The sequence below is a fragment of the Pleurodeles waltl genome, chromosome 4_1 (assembly GCF_031143425.1).
Source record: "Pleurodeles waltl isolate 20211129_DDA chromosome 4_1, aPleWal1.hap1.20221129, whole genome shotgun sequence".
Lineage (NCBI taxonomy): Eukaryota > Metazoa > Chordata > Amphibia > Caudata > Salamandridae > Pleurodeles > Pleurodeles waltl.
The window spans coordinates 740178519-740196059 of NC_090442.1; the positions used below are offsets into that span (position 1 = coordinate 740178519).

Below are 17541 nucleotides of genomic sequence, written 5' to 3' on the forward strand. Positions count from 1 at the left end.
CTAGAAAAGGAATCTCAAGCCTATACGAAACTGAAACATTTCTTAACATCCACCAGCGCCTATTGAAAATGTTATTTAGCAACAACTAATCATTTTGGGCCTCATTAGGAGGCTTGAGACCACCAGCCTCTCGGTGGCAGTCCGACCGCTGCACTCCTGGTGGTCCGACCGCCACATTACGACCCTGGCAGTTGGACCACCAGGAGACCACCATCCAGCCAGGAACATGGATTCCTGACAGCAGTCGCACTCATGGTCAGCCACAGCCGTGCTGAGTTCAGAGCTGCCATGCTGCTCACGAGTCTCCTTTCTGCCAGACATTTCATGGTGTTTTAACCGCCATGAAAAGGCTGGCGAAAAGGAAATGCTGAGGGCCCCAGGGCGGCCTCTGCCCACCACTCTCGGAAAGCGCACTGTCTGCTTGTGTGCATTCCGATAGTGCGCTTCCTTAAGGGAGCCGAGACCAATACCGTAGTATTGTTTCCACTGGGCTGACCAGTGGGAATGTTGTAATAGGATATTCCAGATGGTCAGCCTGGTGGGAACATCATAATATGACTGGAGGGGGAGGCGGCTGTGTTGATGGCAGTCTCATTCCAGCAAGTGTGGCTGTTGGCTCGTCCGACCACCAAACTCGTAATCAGGCCCTTTGTCATCAACACTGCTTCTTCCGTTGTAAAATAGTTTATGTAAAATATACTCAGCAGAAAACAAGCCTGCACCATCAGATAATAAAAGTTGGTCCGCTTCCATTCTACATATTACAGTTGTGTTTTACAACTTGTCTTCAGTTTTGGTTTTACGCTTCTAGTATCTAAGAGCACATCTATCCATTAGGAAACAACCTTGCAGAACAGTATTCACATTACTCATGCATAGTGTAAGTGTCTCACTAGGAGGCACTGTAAGACTCAAGGCATCAGAAATATTTGGACTTTAACTGTATTCTGAGTGCCCTACCCGAAAAGCTGTTTTGAGAACAGTGTGTGTGGTGTAACTTTAATTTGCATGACGTTAAATATTTTATGGCAACAAGCTTACACCTGGCCAAGGAAGTGCTGTGCAACAGCAGAAAAAGTTAATTACCTTTGGTAACAATCTTTCTGGTGGATTCTGTGTCCACCTGCAGAGTCCTGACCTGTTTAATATCTGCAGGTGCCAGACACAATCCAGAATTTTTTGACATAGTGCTCCTGTACCATTAAGGAGTGAGGGCTCCAGCTCGGCGCCGGATTCGTTGGTGCAGTGGTGTCACTGGAGCCACAGAACACCCACTCTGACACACCAACATCAGTTCCCCGTCCATTTTGTATTGCACCAATTGTGGCAGTGTAGTGCAGCAATCTAGATTGGAACCTTTTTAATGTGGCCTAAGACCATCCTTCAGAAAAGGGAGGTGGGTGGGATCAGTGAGGAATTTGCAGGGAGATAGAATCCACCAGAAACATTGTTACCAAAGGGAAATAACTTTTTCTTCTGAAGGATACTTCTACCTGCAGATTCCTCCCATGTTAAATAGATTCCAAAGCAGTACTCCTCCCAGATGGTGGGTCAGAGGGAATGGTCAAAAGAGGAATACCTGGAGTACAGAATCTGTGAAATGGCTATCCAGCCTCACCTCTGAATCCAAAGAATCCAAACAGTAATGTTTAGCGAAGGTGTGAAAGAAAGCTCATATCACCACTCAACAGATAAGCCACAGAAACTCACCTGCCCAATGTTGAGGTGAAAGATTCTGTCCTGGTCAAATGGGAAATTGTCTGGGAAAGCAAAATGAAAGGGTATAGCACATCTTAATGCACATAATTATGCACCTGATTAAATTCCTGTTTTGGAAAGCCTTAGACCAGAAGCCTGATCTCAACTTCCCCAGATGAATAACTAATCCAACAGTGTCCTGGGAGATTATGATGGTGTCTGGCAGATTCCCCCATGCAAGAACCACTGCCTTAGGAGGCATGAGAGGACAGCCCTCATATGCCAGTTTGCTTGCATAACCAGGATATTACAGAAAGCCAGCATATCTTGCAGGCAGGGGACGTCATCAGAACTGAAAAATGAGCTTTTTCTTGAAACACCAGAATGATAACCTGAGTGTCTTGAGTTTTGTGGGGTGGAGAGAAGGCTCGAAGAGATATCATATCTAGTACTGCTCCGATAAACAGGAGGTGTTGAGAGAAAGCTAAGTGAGGCAGAGAGAGAGAGAGAGAGAGATGGAGGAGTGAGGTGGAAAAACTCATGTCCAACAGCAGGAGATGCAACATCTTCTGTGGGCTGGCCAGGAGTAGCAAGTTCAGGTAGCAATTAACACCGATACCCGACCTCCTGAGAAAGGCCGCAATTATTGCCATCACCTTGGTGAAAATCTGAGGTACTGATGTCATTCCAAACAGGAGCTTAGTTACATGGTGGTGAGTAGATCCTACCACAAAATGTAGGTACCTTCTGTGTGACAGCAGGGTTGGTATCTGAAAACAAGTATCCTACAAGTTGAGAGACACCTTCCAGTCTTCTACTTCGAGCATCACAAGAACCTTATGTAGGTACAGCATCTTTAACGCTTCTTTGCAGGAGTAAAAGTTCAAGATCCTAAGGTCTAGGACCAGAGAAAAAACACAGTTCATCTTGGGGACCAAGAAATACAGAGATTAATGCTCCTACTCTGGAACCAACTCCACCCCTCTTGTGCAGCATAGCAGCCACCTCTTGCTTCTGGATTTCAAGATGGTCTTCTGACCATCACTTAGGTGACTGAAAACCCGAATATTATACTGCAGCTCTTTGAGCCTTAAACCTTTCCAGGGCAGTATCTGTATTATCTCTGAAAAAGCAGGCTCAGTCGAAAGGCATGTCCATCAATGTGGCCTTATGTCACATTGCCATGACCAGCTAATCAGCAGTATCTAGCCCATCTTTGCAAAGTGGTCCCTTATATGGTCCAAAAAATTTGGAACAATCATGGCTGCCATGACCCATAGAGCATGTGTATATCTCCCCAGGAGACAGTTCACATCAAGAGAGTGTGCAGCCAGGCTACCCACTGAAAAATATTTGTTCCCCTCCGCCTCCAACACTTTTTTACTCCTTTTCACGAGTCAGGGATGGAAAAGCTCCCAGATTTTCTTTAGTACAGAACAAGACTTTCTGTGGAAGAATGCATTTACAAGAACAGTGGATCATCTGCAGCTGGTCAATATCTCCTGAAGTTCACTTCTGGTGCTGATGTGGGTTTCTCCAGGCATCACTTGGTGGTGCATTCAGTGGCTCCTTAAAAAGAAAGTAGTTGATCTGCTGAAGTGGGTCTTGATTTTGATCCACATATAGAAGAGACAGTTCTAGTACCTCATGCCTCCTTTCTAAAGATGGCATGAGATAAGGCTACATCCGCAGGTGGTGGCCTTGAAGGAAGATCAATATCTATGCCCAAAAAAGTGTCAAATCCGTTCACGTTCTATAGTGCTGAGTAATTCGCTGTATCAGAGGAAGGGGTGACAGTAGATTGACAGCCCTGCTGCTATCATAAGTGTCATGTTGCACCAGTCTCGCAACTGTAAGGGATCCTAATTGGATGCAAACATGCTGTGCATAGTCTACCAGCAATGTCAGTGAGAGGCATCATTTTCCTCCCTGTATCTTTCTACCTCAATATTTTTCTGAGCTGCTCTTCTGGTCCTAAGGAACTCTGCTGACTTCAGTGGTGGTCGATGTTGGGGAGACTTTGGCAATGTTGGAGCCAGTGGTGGTGCTGGTGTCAGTAATGTTGCCTGCAGAAGGCCTACCAGGGACGATCTTAGCACAGGAATTATACCAGCTCATAGGGGAGGTGTTCCCAGTGGACCAAAATGGATGCTCGCTGCCAGAGAAGGACCCAGTCGTAGAACTTCAAACAGAGCCCCAAACAGTGCCATGGGGTGTAAAAGTGCATCAGAGGGGACCAACACATGTTGGAACATCTCCATCATTCCATGTGGAACAAGACCACATCAAGCTATGCAAGTGCTATAAACGCCATCATGTCAATAGGACTCGTACCTGCCCTACAACTGGGGATAGTGTCGGTGGTGCCAGTGGATGTGGTTCTTCTGATAGAGTTATGTCATGAGCTCCAGCTCCAAGGACTATTCTGTTGGGGTGTAATGGGCAGTGGAGATTAGCCGTTAGATCTCAAACTGCATCAAAGAGAATCCCCTATGGACTTCTTCTTGTTCTTATGTTTCTTTCACTTTTTCCTAGAAGACTTGGAGGAAGGCAGTGATGAAGTGAGAGGCCTCGTAATGTAGTTTGATCAGTGGAGATGGTCGAGCTCTTTTATTGCCTTGGGGTTCATGCTGCAACACTGCTTGCAATACCTTGAGTCATGCCTCGAGCTGAGGCACCACACGCAGACCTCATGGGGATCAGTGATGGACATTTGCCCATTACAATTGCAACAGGGGTTAAACCCTGTGTTTTGGGAGGAGACATCCCTGAAGCACTGCGTGAAAAAGAATTTAGAGAAAAAACACCTCTGAGAAACTCACGTAAAAATTAACAAAAATCAAGGAGAGAATTTCCAGATCCATGTTGAAACACAAACTGTGCACTTCTTCTGGAACAAAGGTAGAGCCTGACCTGTGTGTGAGAACTAGATCAAAAATATCCAATCTGCCTGGAGATATTCAACAGCTGAGGAATCTGTTGAAAGAAGTATCCATCAAGAAGTCATTTACATAATTTTAGTAGGTCTTAAGCATGTGCATGCACTATATAAATGATGTTCATTTCAAAGAATTCTGGTAACTGCCTGTACATCTGGCACAAAACTAAAGAGATCTCTCATAGAAATTACAAGCATGCCTCACGACACTGCTAGTACTACACATTACAATATTTGTTAACTCTACCCTCCTACCTTTTCTATGGTGCAGTGCAATTCTTGTGCTGTGACAATGCCTTATGTCAGCAAACCTTCTAGGAAAATTTGCAAAAGCAAAATGCATGGAGGATTTTTTCAAAGTGTCTGGTACAGTTCTCTCCAAAGTTTGTTTTACCCCACCGCCCCACCTTTGCTCCCATCAAAGAATGAAACTTCAGAAAACAAGGCATTAACAAACGTCATTCATCTTTCCTGAGTAACCAGCTGTTAACTACCAAGCAGGCGTCCCACAAAAGACTGGTCATACACTGTGTGTCTGGGAGTGCCGCCACCGTGGAAAAACCTGGTGGACAAATGTCCAATTCACAGATTCCTGGCATAAGTACCTTTATTCCCTCTTCCTGTCCTTCGCCCAGGAGATGTATTGAACTCTGGGAATGTAGAGATAATAAAATGAGCTAGCGTGTTACTTTCATCCCATAAAATAAAATCGTCTCTGCAGTCCATCTCCGCCCAACAAAAGTATGAAAAACTAAAACTGTATTCCAAATCAGTCTTCATATTTTCTTCTGGTATGAACGGGTTTAGGATTTCTTCACATGCAAATATTTTCTAAGTAAAAATTTGTGTGAGAAATATGCAAGGCACATTTCCCATACTCGCATGGTGAATGCACAGGGCTATGGGGCATATACCTGGCGTTGTACAAGGTCATAGATTTCCAGAGAATATGTCTGAAGGCCTGGAGAATTTCATAACAATTGGAAATCTTCACAAACTGTATGTATTTTTAACTATTTTATGAATAGTCCCCTGAGGTCACCATTCTGAAAGTATTTCTATGTATTGTAAATCTGAATCTTGCCTAAATGATAGAATATACATTTATGTTTTGTGATGTAATGAGGCATTGTTTTTAAATAGTCATGAAGTAATTGATGCAAGGTTTCTTGATGGTTCTAATAAAAGAAACTATAATAATAGAAGATCTGTAATAATAGGTAAATTTTCAGTCGCAGCTCACGAAACGTGGAAGGGGGGAGGCACGTATGGGGGGAATACACATTTAATTAATAATAATAAAAAGCCACACTTACCTCCATCGCCCCGCTCTGCTCCATCCACTCCTCTGCTGCAGGCACAGACTCCCAGCCTGCCCTGCGCCAACTCTGACGCTGCTCAGAGCCAGGACGCTACCAGGCAGACTGAGAGCCGGTGCATAGAGCCTACTGCGCATGTGTTAATGCACAGTGAGGGGGAGTGCTATGCACTCCCCCTCACTGCTTGTCACCCCATGGCTTCGGCCCTTTATCAGAAAACAATAATAAACCTAGTTTATTATTGTTTTCTGGTAAAGGTTTTGCCGCTGCTGGCAGGGGTGGGGGGGCGACGCTCCTCTGCCCTAAAGGAGGACCCGTCCCTGCCCATTTTACCTGCAGATTACCTTGCTTATTTCCTCACATCAGACTCAATTTATTCATAGAACAGCCCTTGATCAGCCATTGTGGTTACGTATTGCTTTGTAAAGAATAGAATGAAAGAAAGAAGGAATGTTACTAATTCAGATGCTCAACAAAGAGCAATAGTTATGTGGGTGTTGGTAACTATATGGTTGTTGGTGTTGTACCTATAGAACCTTTGAGGTGTCTTTCACTGAGTGACTGTGTACAGAGCAACAAGCATCAAAATATGACACTATTAATAGCCACAATAAGGCAAATTAGGGATGGCTGCAAGTCAACGGGTTGCATGAATGATATAGTGAAGTTCCAATATATAACAGACACTCACAGGGATTGGACACAAAGAAATAGGCAAAGATACTTTCTCGAGCGGTAGCTTTACCTCACTTTGGGAGCCCAAGGAAGGCCTTTGGGGAAGGTCACTCGCTCAGCGGCAGGGTGAGAGGAAGCCGTTGATTGGATAATGACGTCTCTCTCCATTGGGTCCATTTCTCCCTCAATTCCGCTATCGACATCATCATTATCTTCCTCGTCCAGCATGCCCTCATCATTCTTGAATGGATCTCTCTCGTTGTACAAGTCTAAGCTGTCCTGTTTTATCAGTGGCTGAAGGAGAAGAAGAAACTATGTAAAATTCGCAAGAAGTCAGGATGTTGGAAAACGTATTAATTATTTGGGAATTTATTGTGTCCACCCAGGTGAGTTTTATCGAAGCATTAAACCGTGCTTTATCCAACGTTTTCTTTCAAGAAAAAGAGCTAAGCTGACTGGAAGAGGCAATGGTAAATAACTGATTTTGGAACTCTTTTCAGACTTCAGAATATATAGGGGCAGACAAGAAGTGATCAAGCATTGTGGCTCATTTGCTTTTAAGTCCTATGATCTCATGGGCATATAATCAAGAGAGGTTCATTGTAGGGACATTATCTGTTGGAATGGCAAAGTGTTCTAACCACAGTTGCGGAAAGCTAGAGAGAGGCAAACATTATGTGGATTTTTTAGCAAACTAAGTTTCTCTTACAATAGCTAAAAGGACTTCAGGTGGGTCTCCTAACAGGAGTGATCCTGAAATTATATCTACTGTCCCACAAATCCGTGTTACACACATGATATCATCAATGTTTCACATAAAAATTGTTCTGCTGTCTGTTAAGAAATTACCGCAAATCCAAAATGTGATAAGATTCTAAAACATGAGGAAATGTACAGCTTTAGCAGCAAAACTAATATCACAAATAAAAAAAGGCAATGCTCTATACTACGGCCTTGTTTGTAAGCCCCACGCGTGACTGGTTCTGCTTCGGTCAGGCTTATTTTTCAAAAGCATTTACCTTGACGAAGATTCCTCTACTTGCTTATGAGCCAGTCAACTGCCATGTAAGTGTCTAATAATTTTCCAGATTCTAAGAAGCAACCCTAAACAGGATACGAAGATTAACACAAGGTGAGTTCAAACTCTAGATAAGAAGGCATGTACATGGGATTAATTACATCATCCCTAGGGGCAGAGCAAATTATTAGTGTTAAAATTAAATTGAGATTTAAATATCTTTTTGAGTAGGTGCTGTGATTTTCCAAGAAAATTGATTTTGATTTTAAGTCTTACAAATATGTCATAATAATATGCTGTCCATATTTTTTAAAACATTGTTTTTAAGAAATATAATATTTTGTTTTGAGGTCCTGATAGAGCTGGTGTAAAGTTTTTGTTATCTTAGCCGTGATCTGACCCTTTGCAAATAATGACATCTGAGCCAGGTAAGACGTTCTCCTTCAAGGATTATTTTGTGTTCATGAAAATCTAAAGGTGCATTTTTAAAGAACATCTGAATCAGTCTGACAAACAAAATACATCCAGAGAACTAATTTGAGGACATGCCCCAAAAGTATTTTCAGATCAAACGATTAAAACAGTTTATCTTTAAAACACTTTTTGGTTTGTCTCAAAAAGTGCTCCTTCTGCACAGGGGCCCCACACTTGTTGATGTTGTAGACAGTTGTATACACTGTCCATTGGATTGGCATTCACAAACATGAATGATTTAGATTGATACTAGGTTTCAGGTATTCAAATATAGTTTTCATTGTGATAGGCCTGTCGGTTGTTACAAGACAGGCCAGCTGAGTGGGAAAAACAATGGCCGCTCTTACCCTCCTGACCCGCCTTCCACGTTTCTGCTGCTGTTCCAGCAATTCCACAGCATAGGCTGGAGGAGAAGCAGCTCTCATGCCGCGTACCACCTGCAGGCTGTCCTCTGGGAGAGGTGGCAGACCCAGCTCCTCCCGTTTCTTCACTTTCATAGCCTGAAGGTCCTCAAAGCCCCCAAGAGTGAACTGTGAAGGGAAATGTGAAACAGGTCAAACAAAACACAACAAAGACTGATTTAATGAATGATTTGGAAATCTGTGCACCCAAACAAAAATGTTTTGTGGCACTGAATAGCAGAATGTGTGACTTATTACAAACTTTTGGATGTTCCAATTTAATGAAATACTTTATCAATCTGAGATCAAAGTGCAGAAAAGTGTCAGGTTGCTACAACCAGCTAGCCACATTTGCTGAAGCATCCAGTGATTTGTTTTGCATTCGGATCTTTTAAAATTGACTAAAATTTACTGAAATTTCACCCGATCATCCTGCAACAGTACATAATATGTGGATAACAAACAATTTGTGCGCACTTCATTCCACTCCCAGGTATTCGGTCACTGCTGCACTGCTGCAGTTGCTTTAACTTTTGTTACTTTGTCCAGCAAAGTTCAAGTTGCCACTCAACCCTGTATGTGTGGAAAACCCTCTATAGCCTGAGGAGCATTCATTTCAAGAAACCCTGTCTTTGCTGCTAACTCCTCTTAAGCACATGAAAAATTCAAACCAAGATTTGTTTATGTTTCGCAATCCACCCTGAATCTCAAACAGATGACGACCTCCTGGCCCTTCACCAATCCCGAGACTCAATCCCTGGAAGACCCATCTGAAATAAGTTAACTAAAATTCTCTCCTTATCCATTCTGGCTTTTCCCATCCAGACATATTCTTGACTTTGAGTGGTTGCCTGTTTCTATGCCTTAAACTCCAGTTTGCCCACTACTCTTATTTTCTTCCCTTGCTGAGCAACTGAGCGTCTCCATACCTTAACAATACCTTAAATAGTAACTAAATTACTGGACACAGTTTTTGTTGCAATTTGTAGCTCAGGCATTTTGTATTTTCATTCTTGGTTTCCTGTGGTATAGAAGCTTTCATCATTTTCCTCTGGTAGGCCTAGCAGCAATAGTCTCTCCAAGGTACTTAAGTAGGGCACATATCTTGCATCACAAGAAACAACCCTTCTAGTTCTTTTGGTAAAGCAGAGCCTCAGGTTTTAATGTGGAGAGAAGATAGAGAAGGAACTTCCTGCATTGTAAAAATCAGTTTTTAAACTGATTTTTTTGTAGGTATAATGTACTTATTTCAAGTTTTCATATAAGGCTAAAAATGAAGATCTGGAGGCCAGATCCTAGCACAGCAGTGTCCACATACAGTACTTGGCATAATGGAATCAACAGTAATGGGAAATTTGCAGATCGTTGTTGAGGAAATGCTGACATTGTTTTTCGGGGTTGATCAATTCTCAAAGCTATTTTTGGTGGCAAGTTCACACCGCTCCTTGATGGCGTGCATGCCGCCGGGTGCCCCAGCTTGACCAATCATTACCAGACCTCTGAAGTTCCGGGATGGGGACTTAATATTACAGATGGCGCAAGACAAAAAAGACCTTCAATAAAAAGGGAATGCAATATCCTTCTACCTGGACTTTACTCTAGCTGTACAAGAGGCCAGCTGTATCTTCACTTCAGTCTACAAGCAATTGCAACAGCTCTGGTTATCCTACCCTATGCTCTACCCTGCAAGACTTCGGATCACACATGAGGATAAGACACAAATCTCCACAGACCAACATCAAGCAGCTCTCTTAGTCAAATCTTGTAAAGACCAGTTAAAAGAGGGTCCAGAACAGGAGGAGTGTAGCTGACCAATTAATTGTGGGAGGACTCCCCCAACAACTTTGTGGTACACCTTGGCATGCCTGGGTGCAACAACACGCTTGATAAAGCCTGTTTAATGCTTTGATAAAACTCACCTGGGTGAGAATCCTGGCATTCCTACTAAATAAGTTAACATACAGGTCCCCACTCCTTGAGCAACAGAGAATGAGCCTGGTAGCTACAAAAAAACAGCTCTCTGCCCCCAAACTGGTAAAACCCTGGGGTTAAAATTGAAAGGAGTATCTTCAGGTTTTCAGTTGGTTTGTAATTAAAAAAAAAAGGTTTGTATGTCAATGTGATGCTCACCAGCTACATTGGGGGTTGGTGTGATGGGGTGGGACATTTCCGGGATGCTATGTACCATGTTATGGACTCTGTGGTATGTAAGGCTCTGGAGGGGCCAGTCCCAGAGGGGGTGCTGATTGATATGTGGCATCAAAGACACACATATCTGAAGGAAGGGACTTACTACTCTGCCACTCACAACATACAGTCACAGCTTGACTTCTGGCTGGTTGCCCAGGACGCTGGTTCTTTGGTTGCAATGGTGGAACACCTAGCCCATACTCTGTGATCATGAGCATTAACATGGGCACAAATATAACCGACTATGACATCCACTATGGCTCTCCTTGACACAATATTCAAACACAAGATAGGTACCAAAGTTAGAAATTACTTTGACACCCAACATGGCACTAGGAGGGTACAGCCATGTTTTGGGACGCATTCAAGGTGGTGCTCAGAAGTCATTGCATATAATTGGGTCCTGTGCTGCCAACTAGAGAAATTGTAGGTAGATATTAAATGTCTAGCGGAAGTCCTAGGCAGTACAAATAAAGAATCACAGCAGGCAGGCATCAGGGAAAAAATAAATGAATATAATGAAAAATGAGAAAGAGAAGCTAAGTATATAGTAAAATACTCTAGAGCTCGCATGTACATGAAAAAAGAAAGGTTGCAAAAAACTTTGGCCATCATAGTAAAAAAAAAAAAAGAAAAAAAAAAAAGAGCCATGGGTTGTCAACTATAATATCACCATTGCATATCACTATTATAGACTCCAATACGAAGCAGCAGAAATTGAGGAAACTTCCGGTTATACTATACGTAGCAATACAGACCCCAAACACTTTACAGACACCAAACACTTACAACAATATTTACAAGATACCACGTTCGCCTGGATGAGCAATACCCAACAAGAATCCCTAACATATCTTCCGAAAGTAATAGAAATCAAAGAAGTCATCTGGGACCTCCCAAATGGGAACGCAACAAGTACACATGACCTGACTTCCAAACTGTACAAAACGTACTCCAATTTGCTTACTTCACGTCTTGTGCCAGTCTTTGATGAGGCAGTGTCCAAAGGTGTGCTACCACCCACCATGCTTAAATCTGATTGTTATAACGAGAAATATCAAAAATGCAACCAGCTGTGAGTCTTATTAGCTCCTCTCTTTAATAAAATGTAACAGGAAAATATTTGCCAAATTTTTAGCCAATAGGGTGCAACTGTTCCCGTAATGGTACTACTTGTCCAGGCTCTGTTCGTCTCAGGCAGGTCAACTACACAAATTCAATGTACCCTATGTATTGAGCTCCATCAAATACAATCCAAACCAACAGCTATGCAAGTTTTCCTGGATGCTACAAAGACGTTTGACTCCCCTAATTTGGGAAACCTGCAAAACGTTCCAACCTGTATGGGAGTCCCCTCTGCTTTTTGGATACTCATTGCCACTCTTTATGAATCACCCATTGCTAAATTGTTCAGCATGGAACCCGACAAGGATGTCTGCTCTCACTGCGAACCAGACGAGGATGTCCACTCTCACTGCTGCTATTTTTGATGGCACAGTAATGACTAGCTGCCAAGCTTCAGCAACACCATGCATGATAAGTACTGAGTTTCCAGGAGCCCCTTCCCTGTTGATATCACTCTGTGCCGGTGATATTAACCTCTATCTCAGGAAGCCCCAGGAATGTATCCACCATTCCTCAGGAATTTACAAGGAGCTAAAAAAAACGAAGAACCACCTGAGTGGCAAAACAAACAATGAATCACACCAACTTCCCCCCCGTGGGAGATCATGCACCATATATGCAACAACCAACATGTTGCTGTTAAAGGATACAGGTAGTCCAAAGTCAAGAGCACTGTGGATTGTGACCCCCACCTTTCCTAGCACATCACATAGTGCTGGAACTGTTAAGGTGTTGGATTCCGCAGGAGGTTGTACCTGGGGAGACACCAATCATGTCGAGGTCACTCAGTGCAGAGTTTTTCAGCCTCCTGTTCTCTACCAGTGGCCGATAGTTCAGCAAATTCGGGTGCCATTTGGGAGGGCTGTGGAGATAGCAGTCCTTCCTTGTGGGCTGGTTATGAATTAGACATGTCCTGATCATCCGAAGCCTCGTGCAGGTGTCCAACTGCAGACTCCTACGGGTTTTCGGGAGTTCCTTTAAACAGTTTAAAGTGTGATATATTGCGAGTAATTGTCTCTCTGCCTCTGGATGCAGTTACTAATACCCTGTGGATCCTGGTGATCTTTCATGGTCTTTATTTAAAAAAGGGAGCCAGAACTTGCTTTCGGGGTGCCGGTCCTTCACAAGCACCCAGTTCCCTATGGTCAGCTGAGAGGCTTTTGCACACCAGCGTCGAGATGCCTGGCGGTTCTATTTTTCCCTGTGAGCTTCATCATTGCTGGGTGGCATGGGAGCTCGCTCCCAGGTGGAATGATGTGGGATGACATCTGCGACCTTGCTCTCAAAGCAGAAGGTGCTTGTTACCACTCCTGTGGTAGAGTGTGTAGTTAATCGGTAGTCTTTTAACCATTTCGCTGCCAGTCCTTTTCCCACTCAGGTGGCAGGTCTTTTTTTGACTATTTGGGGCAGCTCGCGCTTAGGCCCTCATAACTTTTTGTCCACATAAACTATCCACGCCAAATTTGCATCCTTTTGTTTTAACATTCAAGGGATTCTAGAGGTACTATTGGGTTTGTGGGTTCCCCTGAAGAAGACCAAGTAATTAGCCAAAATACAGCAAACATTTTTTTTTTTTTTTTTTAATAAAAAATGGGAAAAAAGGGCTGCAGAAGAAGGCTTGTGATTGTTTCCATGAAAATTACATCAACAAAGGGTTTGCGGTGCTAAAATACCCATCTTCCCTCTTTTAGGAACAGGCAAACTTGAATCAGAAAACCACATTTTTCCACACAGTTTTGGTATTTTACTGGGACATACCCCATTTGTACTATTTTTGTGCTTTTACCCTCCTTCCAGTTAGTGACAGAAATGGGTATGAAACCAATGCTAGATCCCAGAGAGCTAAACATTTCTGAAAAGTAGACAAGATTCTGAATTTAGCAAAGGGTCATTTGTGTAGATCCTACAAGGTTTTCCTACAGAAAATAACAGCTGAAATCAAAACTATTAAAAATGAGCTGAAATAAACAGCCATTTATCTCCATGTTTTACTCTCTAACTTTTTCCTTCGTTTTCAGATTTGTGAAAGCAATATATTGTTACATCTGCTGGACTCTTCTGGGTGCAGGGATATATAGGGCTTGTAGGTTTATCAAGAGCCCTAGGTACCCAGAGCTAATAAATGAGCTGCACTTTGCAATGTGTTTTCATTCCATGTCGGGTATACAGCAATACATTTGGTGCAATATATATATAAAGTGTGAAAAATAGGTGTAAAGAAAACCTTTGTAGTTACAAAATGGGCACAAGATAAGGAATTGAGAAACAGTGGTTATTTGCACATCTCTGAATTCTGGGGTCCCCATACTAGCATGTGAATTACAGGGCATTTCTCAACGTCTTTTTTACAAACTGTCTTACATTTGGAAATAAAACATGTAGAGAAAGACACGGGGCAAGAACACTTGTTCTGCTATTCTGTGTTCCTCCAAGTCTCCTGATAAAAATCGTACCTCACTTGCGTGGGTAGGCCTAACGCCCGCGACAGGAAACGCAACATGGACACATCACATTTTCCCAAAAAACAGAGCTGTTTTTTTGCAAAGTGCCAAGCTGTGGATTTTAGCCTCTTGCTCAGCCGGCACCTAGGGAAACCTGCCAAACCTGAGCATTTTTTAAAACAAGACACCTGGGCGAATCCAGGATGGGGTGGCTTGTGGGGCTCTCGCCAGGTTCTGTTACCCAGAATCCTTTGCAAACCTCAAAATTTGGCCAAAAAAACACTTTTTCCTCACATATCGGTGACAGAAAGTGCTGGAATCTGAGAGGAGCCACAAATTTCCTTCCACCCAGCATTCCCCCAAGTCTCCTGATAAAAATGGTACCTCACTTGTGTGGGCTGGCCTACTGCCCGCAAAAGGAAATGCCCCAGACACATCAAAATTATCAAATACAAAATTATGTTTTTGCGGGGGGACACCTGCGTTTTTGTTCCTGGGCTCAGAAGTCATACATGGAAACCTACCAAACCTAGACATTTCTGAAAACTAGACACTCGAGGGAGTCCAAGGAGGTGTGACTTGCGTGGATCCCCCAGTGTTTTCTTACCCAGAATCCTCAGCAAACCTCAAATTTAGCTAAAAAGTCCAAATGTCTCCCCTATTTCTGTGTGGGATCATCGCACCGGGACAAATTTCCTACCACCCAACGTTCCCCTCAGTCTCCCGGTCACTTGTGTAGGAGGGCAAAGTGCCTGTGACAGGGAAGAGCCAAAAACATTTCGAAATTGAGGGGGAACCAAAGCGGGTCCCAAAGGGCAGTTTGAAAAAAAAAAATTCTAGGCTGACAAGTGGGGCAGAATTTTTATCGGTATAGATGAGACAACGCTGGGTGGTAGGAATTTTGTGGATTCCTGCAAATTCCGAAATGTTCCATTACAAAAATGTGGAAAAAATGAGGGATTTACAGCAAAATTGGAGGTTTGCAGGGCATTGTGGGTGAGAAAATAGTGCGGGTGCATTTGAAGCACACCACCCTGGACTCACCCAGATGTTTAGTTTTCAGATGTGTCTAGGTCTTATGGATTTTTCTACATGGCAGCGTCCCAAAGTCCAAAAAGTGCAGCCCTCACCGTTCCAAGTGGGACGATTTTGAGAGATAGCCTAGCTCTCATGGCCCAAATGTAAAACCAAAACAATCAAATGTCCTCTTGCTTGCCATGTGATAAGATGTTTTAGTGTGCAGGGAGGACAGCTGAAAGACTGTTACCCCCTTCAGTTGGGGTGGGAGTATAGCTATTCCCATACTGGTTGGTAGCCACCACCCCACTATTTCTTGTTTTTTTTTAAATTCACTGGCATCTAGTAGACTTTCTGCCCCCCCCAGGGTGTGGATTGGGGTAATTTTACCATCTGCCCACTGGTGGGCAGAACAACTTTGGCCCCATTTCTTTGGGGCGGGGGTATGGCCATATCCCCACCCTCTTATTTTGAAGAAAAAAAAATCTTCCCTGGTCTCTTGTGGGTTTTCTGCTCTCGGGGCAGATGGGCCTTCCGAAAAGAGGCCGATCTGCCCCCAAGGGGGACTGATATGGCCAACAGTAATGTGCCCCGATGGGGAGCGACCCTTGCCCAAGGGGCTGCCCTCCGAAACACTACACACACATACACACACACCAATCTTTGGTGCCTATTTGGTTTCTGCCCCCCTAGGGGCAGATCGGCCTAATAGAAATACGCTGATCTACCCCCAAGGGGAGCAGAAATGGCCTAAAATAAATTTGTCCCCCCAGGGGAGCGACCTTTGCCTAAGGGGTCGTTCCCCTTGCGTGAAATTGGCGCAAAAACAAAAATCCCCGGGGCCTGGTGGTTTCTGCCCACCTTGGGGGCAGATCGGCCTAATAGAAATACGCTGATCTACCCCCAAGGGGAGCAGAAATGGCCTAAAATAAATTTGCCCCCCCAGGGGAACGACCCTTGCATAAGGGGTCGCTTCCCTTGCATGAAATTGGCACAAAAAAATATAAGTCCCTGGTGTCTAGTGTTTTCTGCCCCCCTTGGCCGCATATTGGTATAATAAAAATAGGCCGATTTGCGCCCTCCAGGTGGGTAGATGTGGCCAAAAGACTATTTGCCCCCCAGGGGAGCGACCCTTGCCTAAGGGGTCGCTCCCGGCATATAAAAAAATAGAATAAGCACACAAAAAAAAAAATCCCTGGTGTCTAGGGTGTTTCTTCCCCCTCCCCACCCGGGGCTGCCCAGCCTATTGTAATTAGAGCAGATTGGTCTAATACAAATAGGCTGATCTGGCCTCAAGGGGGGCAGAAATGGCCTAAAATTAATTTTGCCCCCAGGGGAGCAACCCTTGTAAAACCAACTCATATAAAAAAACATAAAAGAAACAATAACAAAAATTATCCCTAGTGGCAGATTGGCCTAATTATAATAGGCCGATCTTCCCCCGGGGGGGCAGAAATGGCCTAAAAATAAATTGCCACCCTATTCAATAATTTGAAGAAAAAAAAAATCTCTGGCGTCTAGTGGCATTTCTGCTGCCCGATCGCATCATGATCAGGCAGCAGAAATGCTGAGAGAGACATGAAAGGAGAGGAAAGGCCTTTCCTCTCCTTTCATGCCGCTCTCGCCCCCTCCACATGATCGGAGGAGCTTCCAGCATGGAGGGGTAGGCCTCTGATGAGGTCAGCGCGTGATCGCACGCTGATGTCACCAGAGGCTACGGGAGGGCCAGGTGGGGCGGGGTGTAAGGGGAAGCGATTCCCCTTCCATCCCTGCCCAGGGGAGGGGAATGCGAGGCCCCCGGGGGGGAAGGCTAGCGCTTCCCCCAAGAGCCCCTACTTGGACGTAACGGTTACGTCCTGGGTACCCGAGCAGTAATGCCCAGGACGTAACTGTTACGTCCTGGGCACCTGAGGGGTAAAAAAAGGTGTAGATGTCACACTATGCATTGCTGCTCTGCCTGCACAATGCAAATAGTCTTTGTGTTTGTCCTCCTGAAAAAGCAGTTGGCATGAGGCCAATGGGGGGTATTACAGTGATGCTTGGTCCCTCTTGTCAACAGGTAGTTCACCAGGTCCTGGCTATTGAAGGGTGGGCCATTATCCATGCGGAGTTCCTGCATAAGGCCATGGGTAGCTTTTTCTAGCTTAGGGATAGTTTCTTCTGCCGAGGTGGCCTTCACGATTTCTGGGGTATTCGTCGATGACCACTAATAGGTGTCTGCCATCCAGCAGGCTACCAAAATCAG

General features: G+C 44.0%; 1 protein-coding gene across 2 annotated transcripts in view; it reads right to left on the reverse strand.

Moving 5' to 3' along the window:
* STRIP2 (striatin interacting protein 2) overlaps positions 1 to 17541 on the reverse strand; it is a 171891-nt gene that overhangs the window by 82545 nt on the left and 71805 nt on the right. For both annotated transcript variants that reach the window (XM_069229349.1, XM_069229348.1), the window contains exons 9-10: positions 8470 to 8652; positions 6701 to 6924 (exon numbers count right to left, since the gene is read on the reverse strand). In XM_069229349.1, coding sequence (XP_069085450.1) covers positions 6701 to 6924; positions 8470 to 8652 — 407 coding nt within the window. The remainder of the gene's footprint in view (positions 1 to 6700; positions 6925 to 8469; positions 8653 to 17541) is intronic.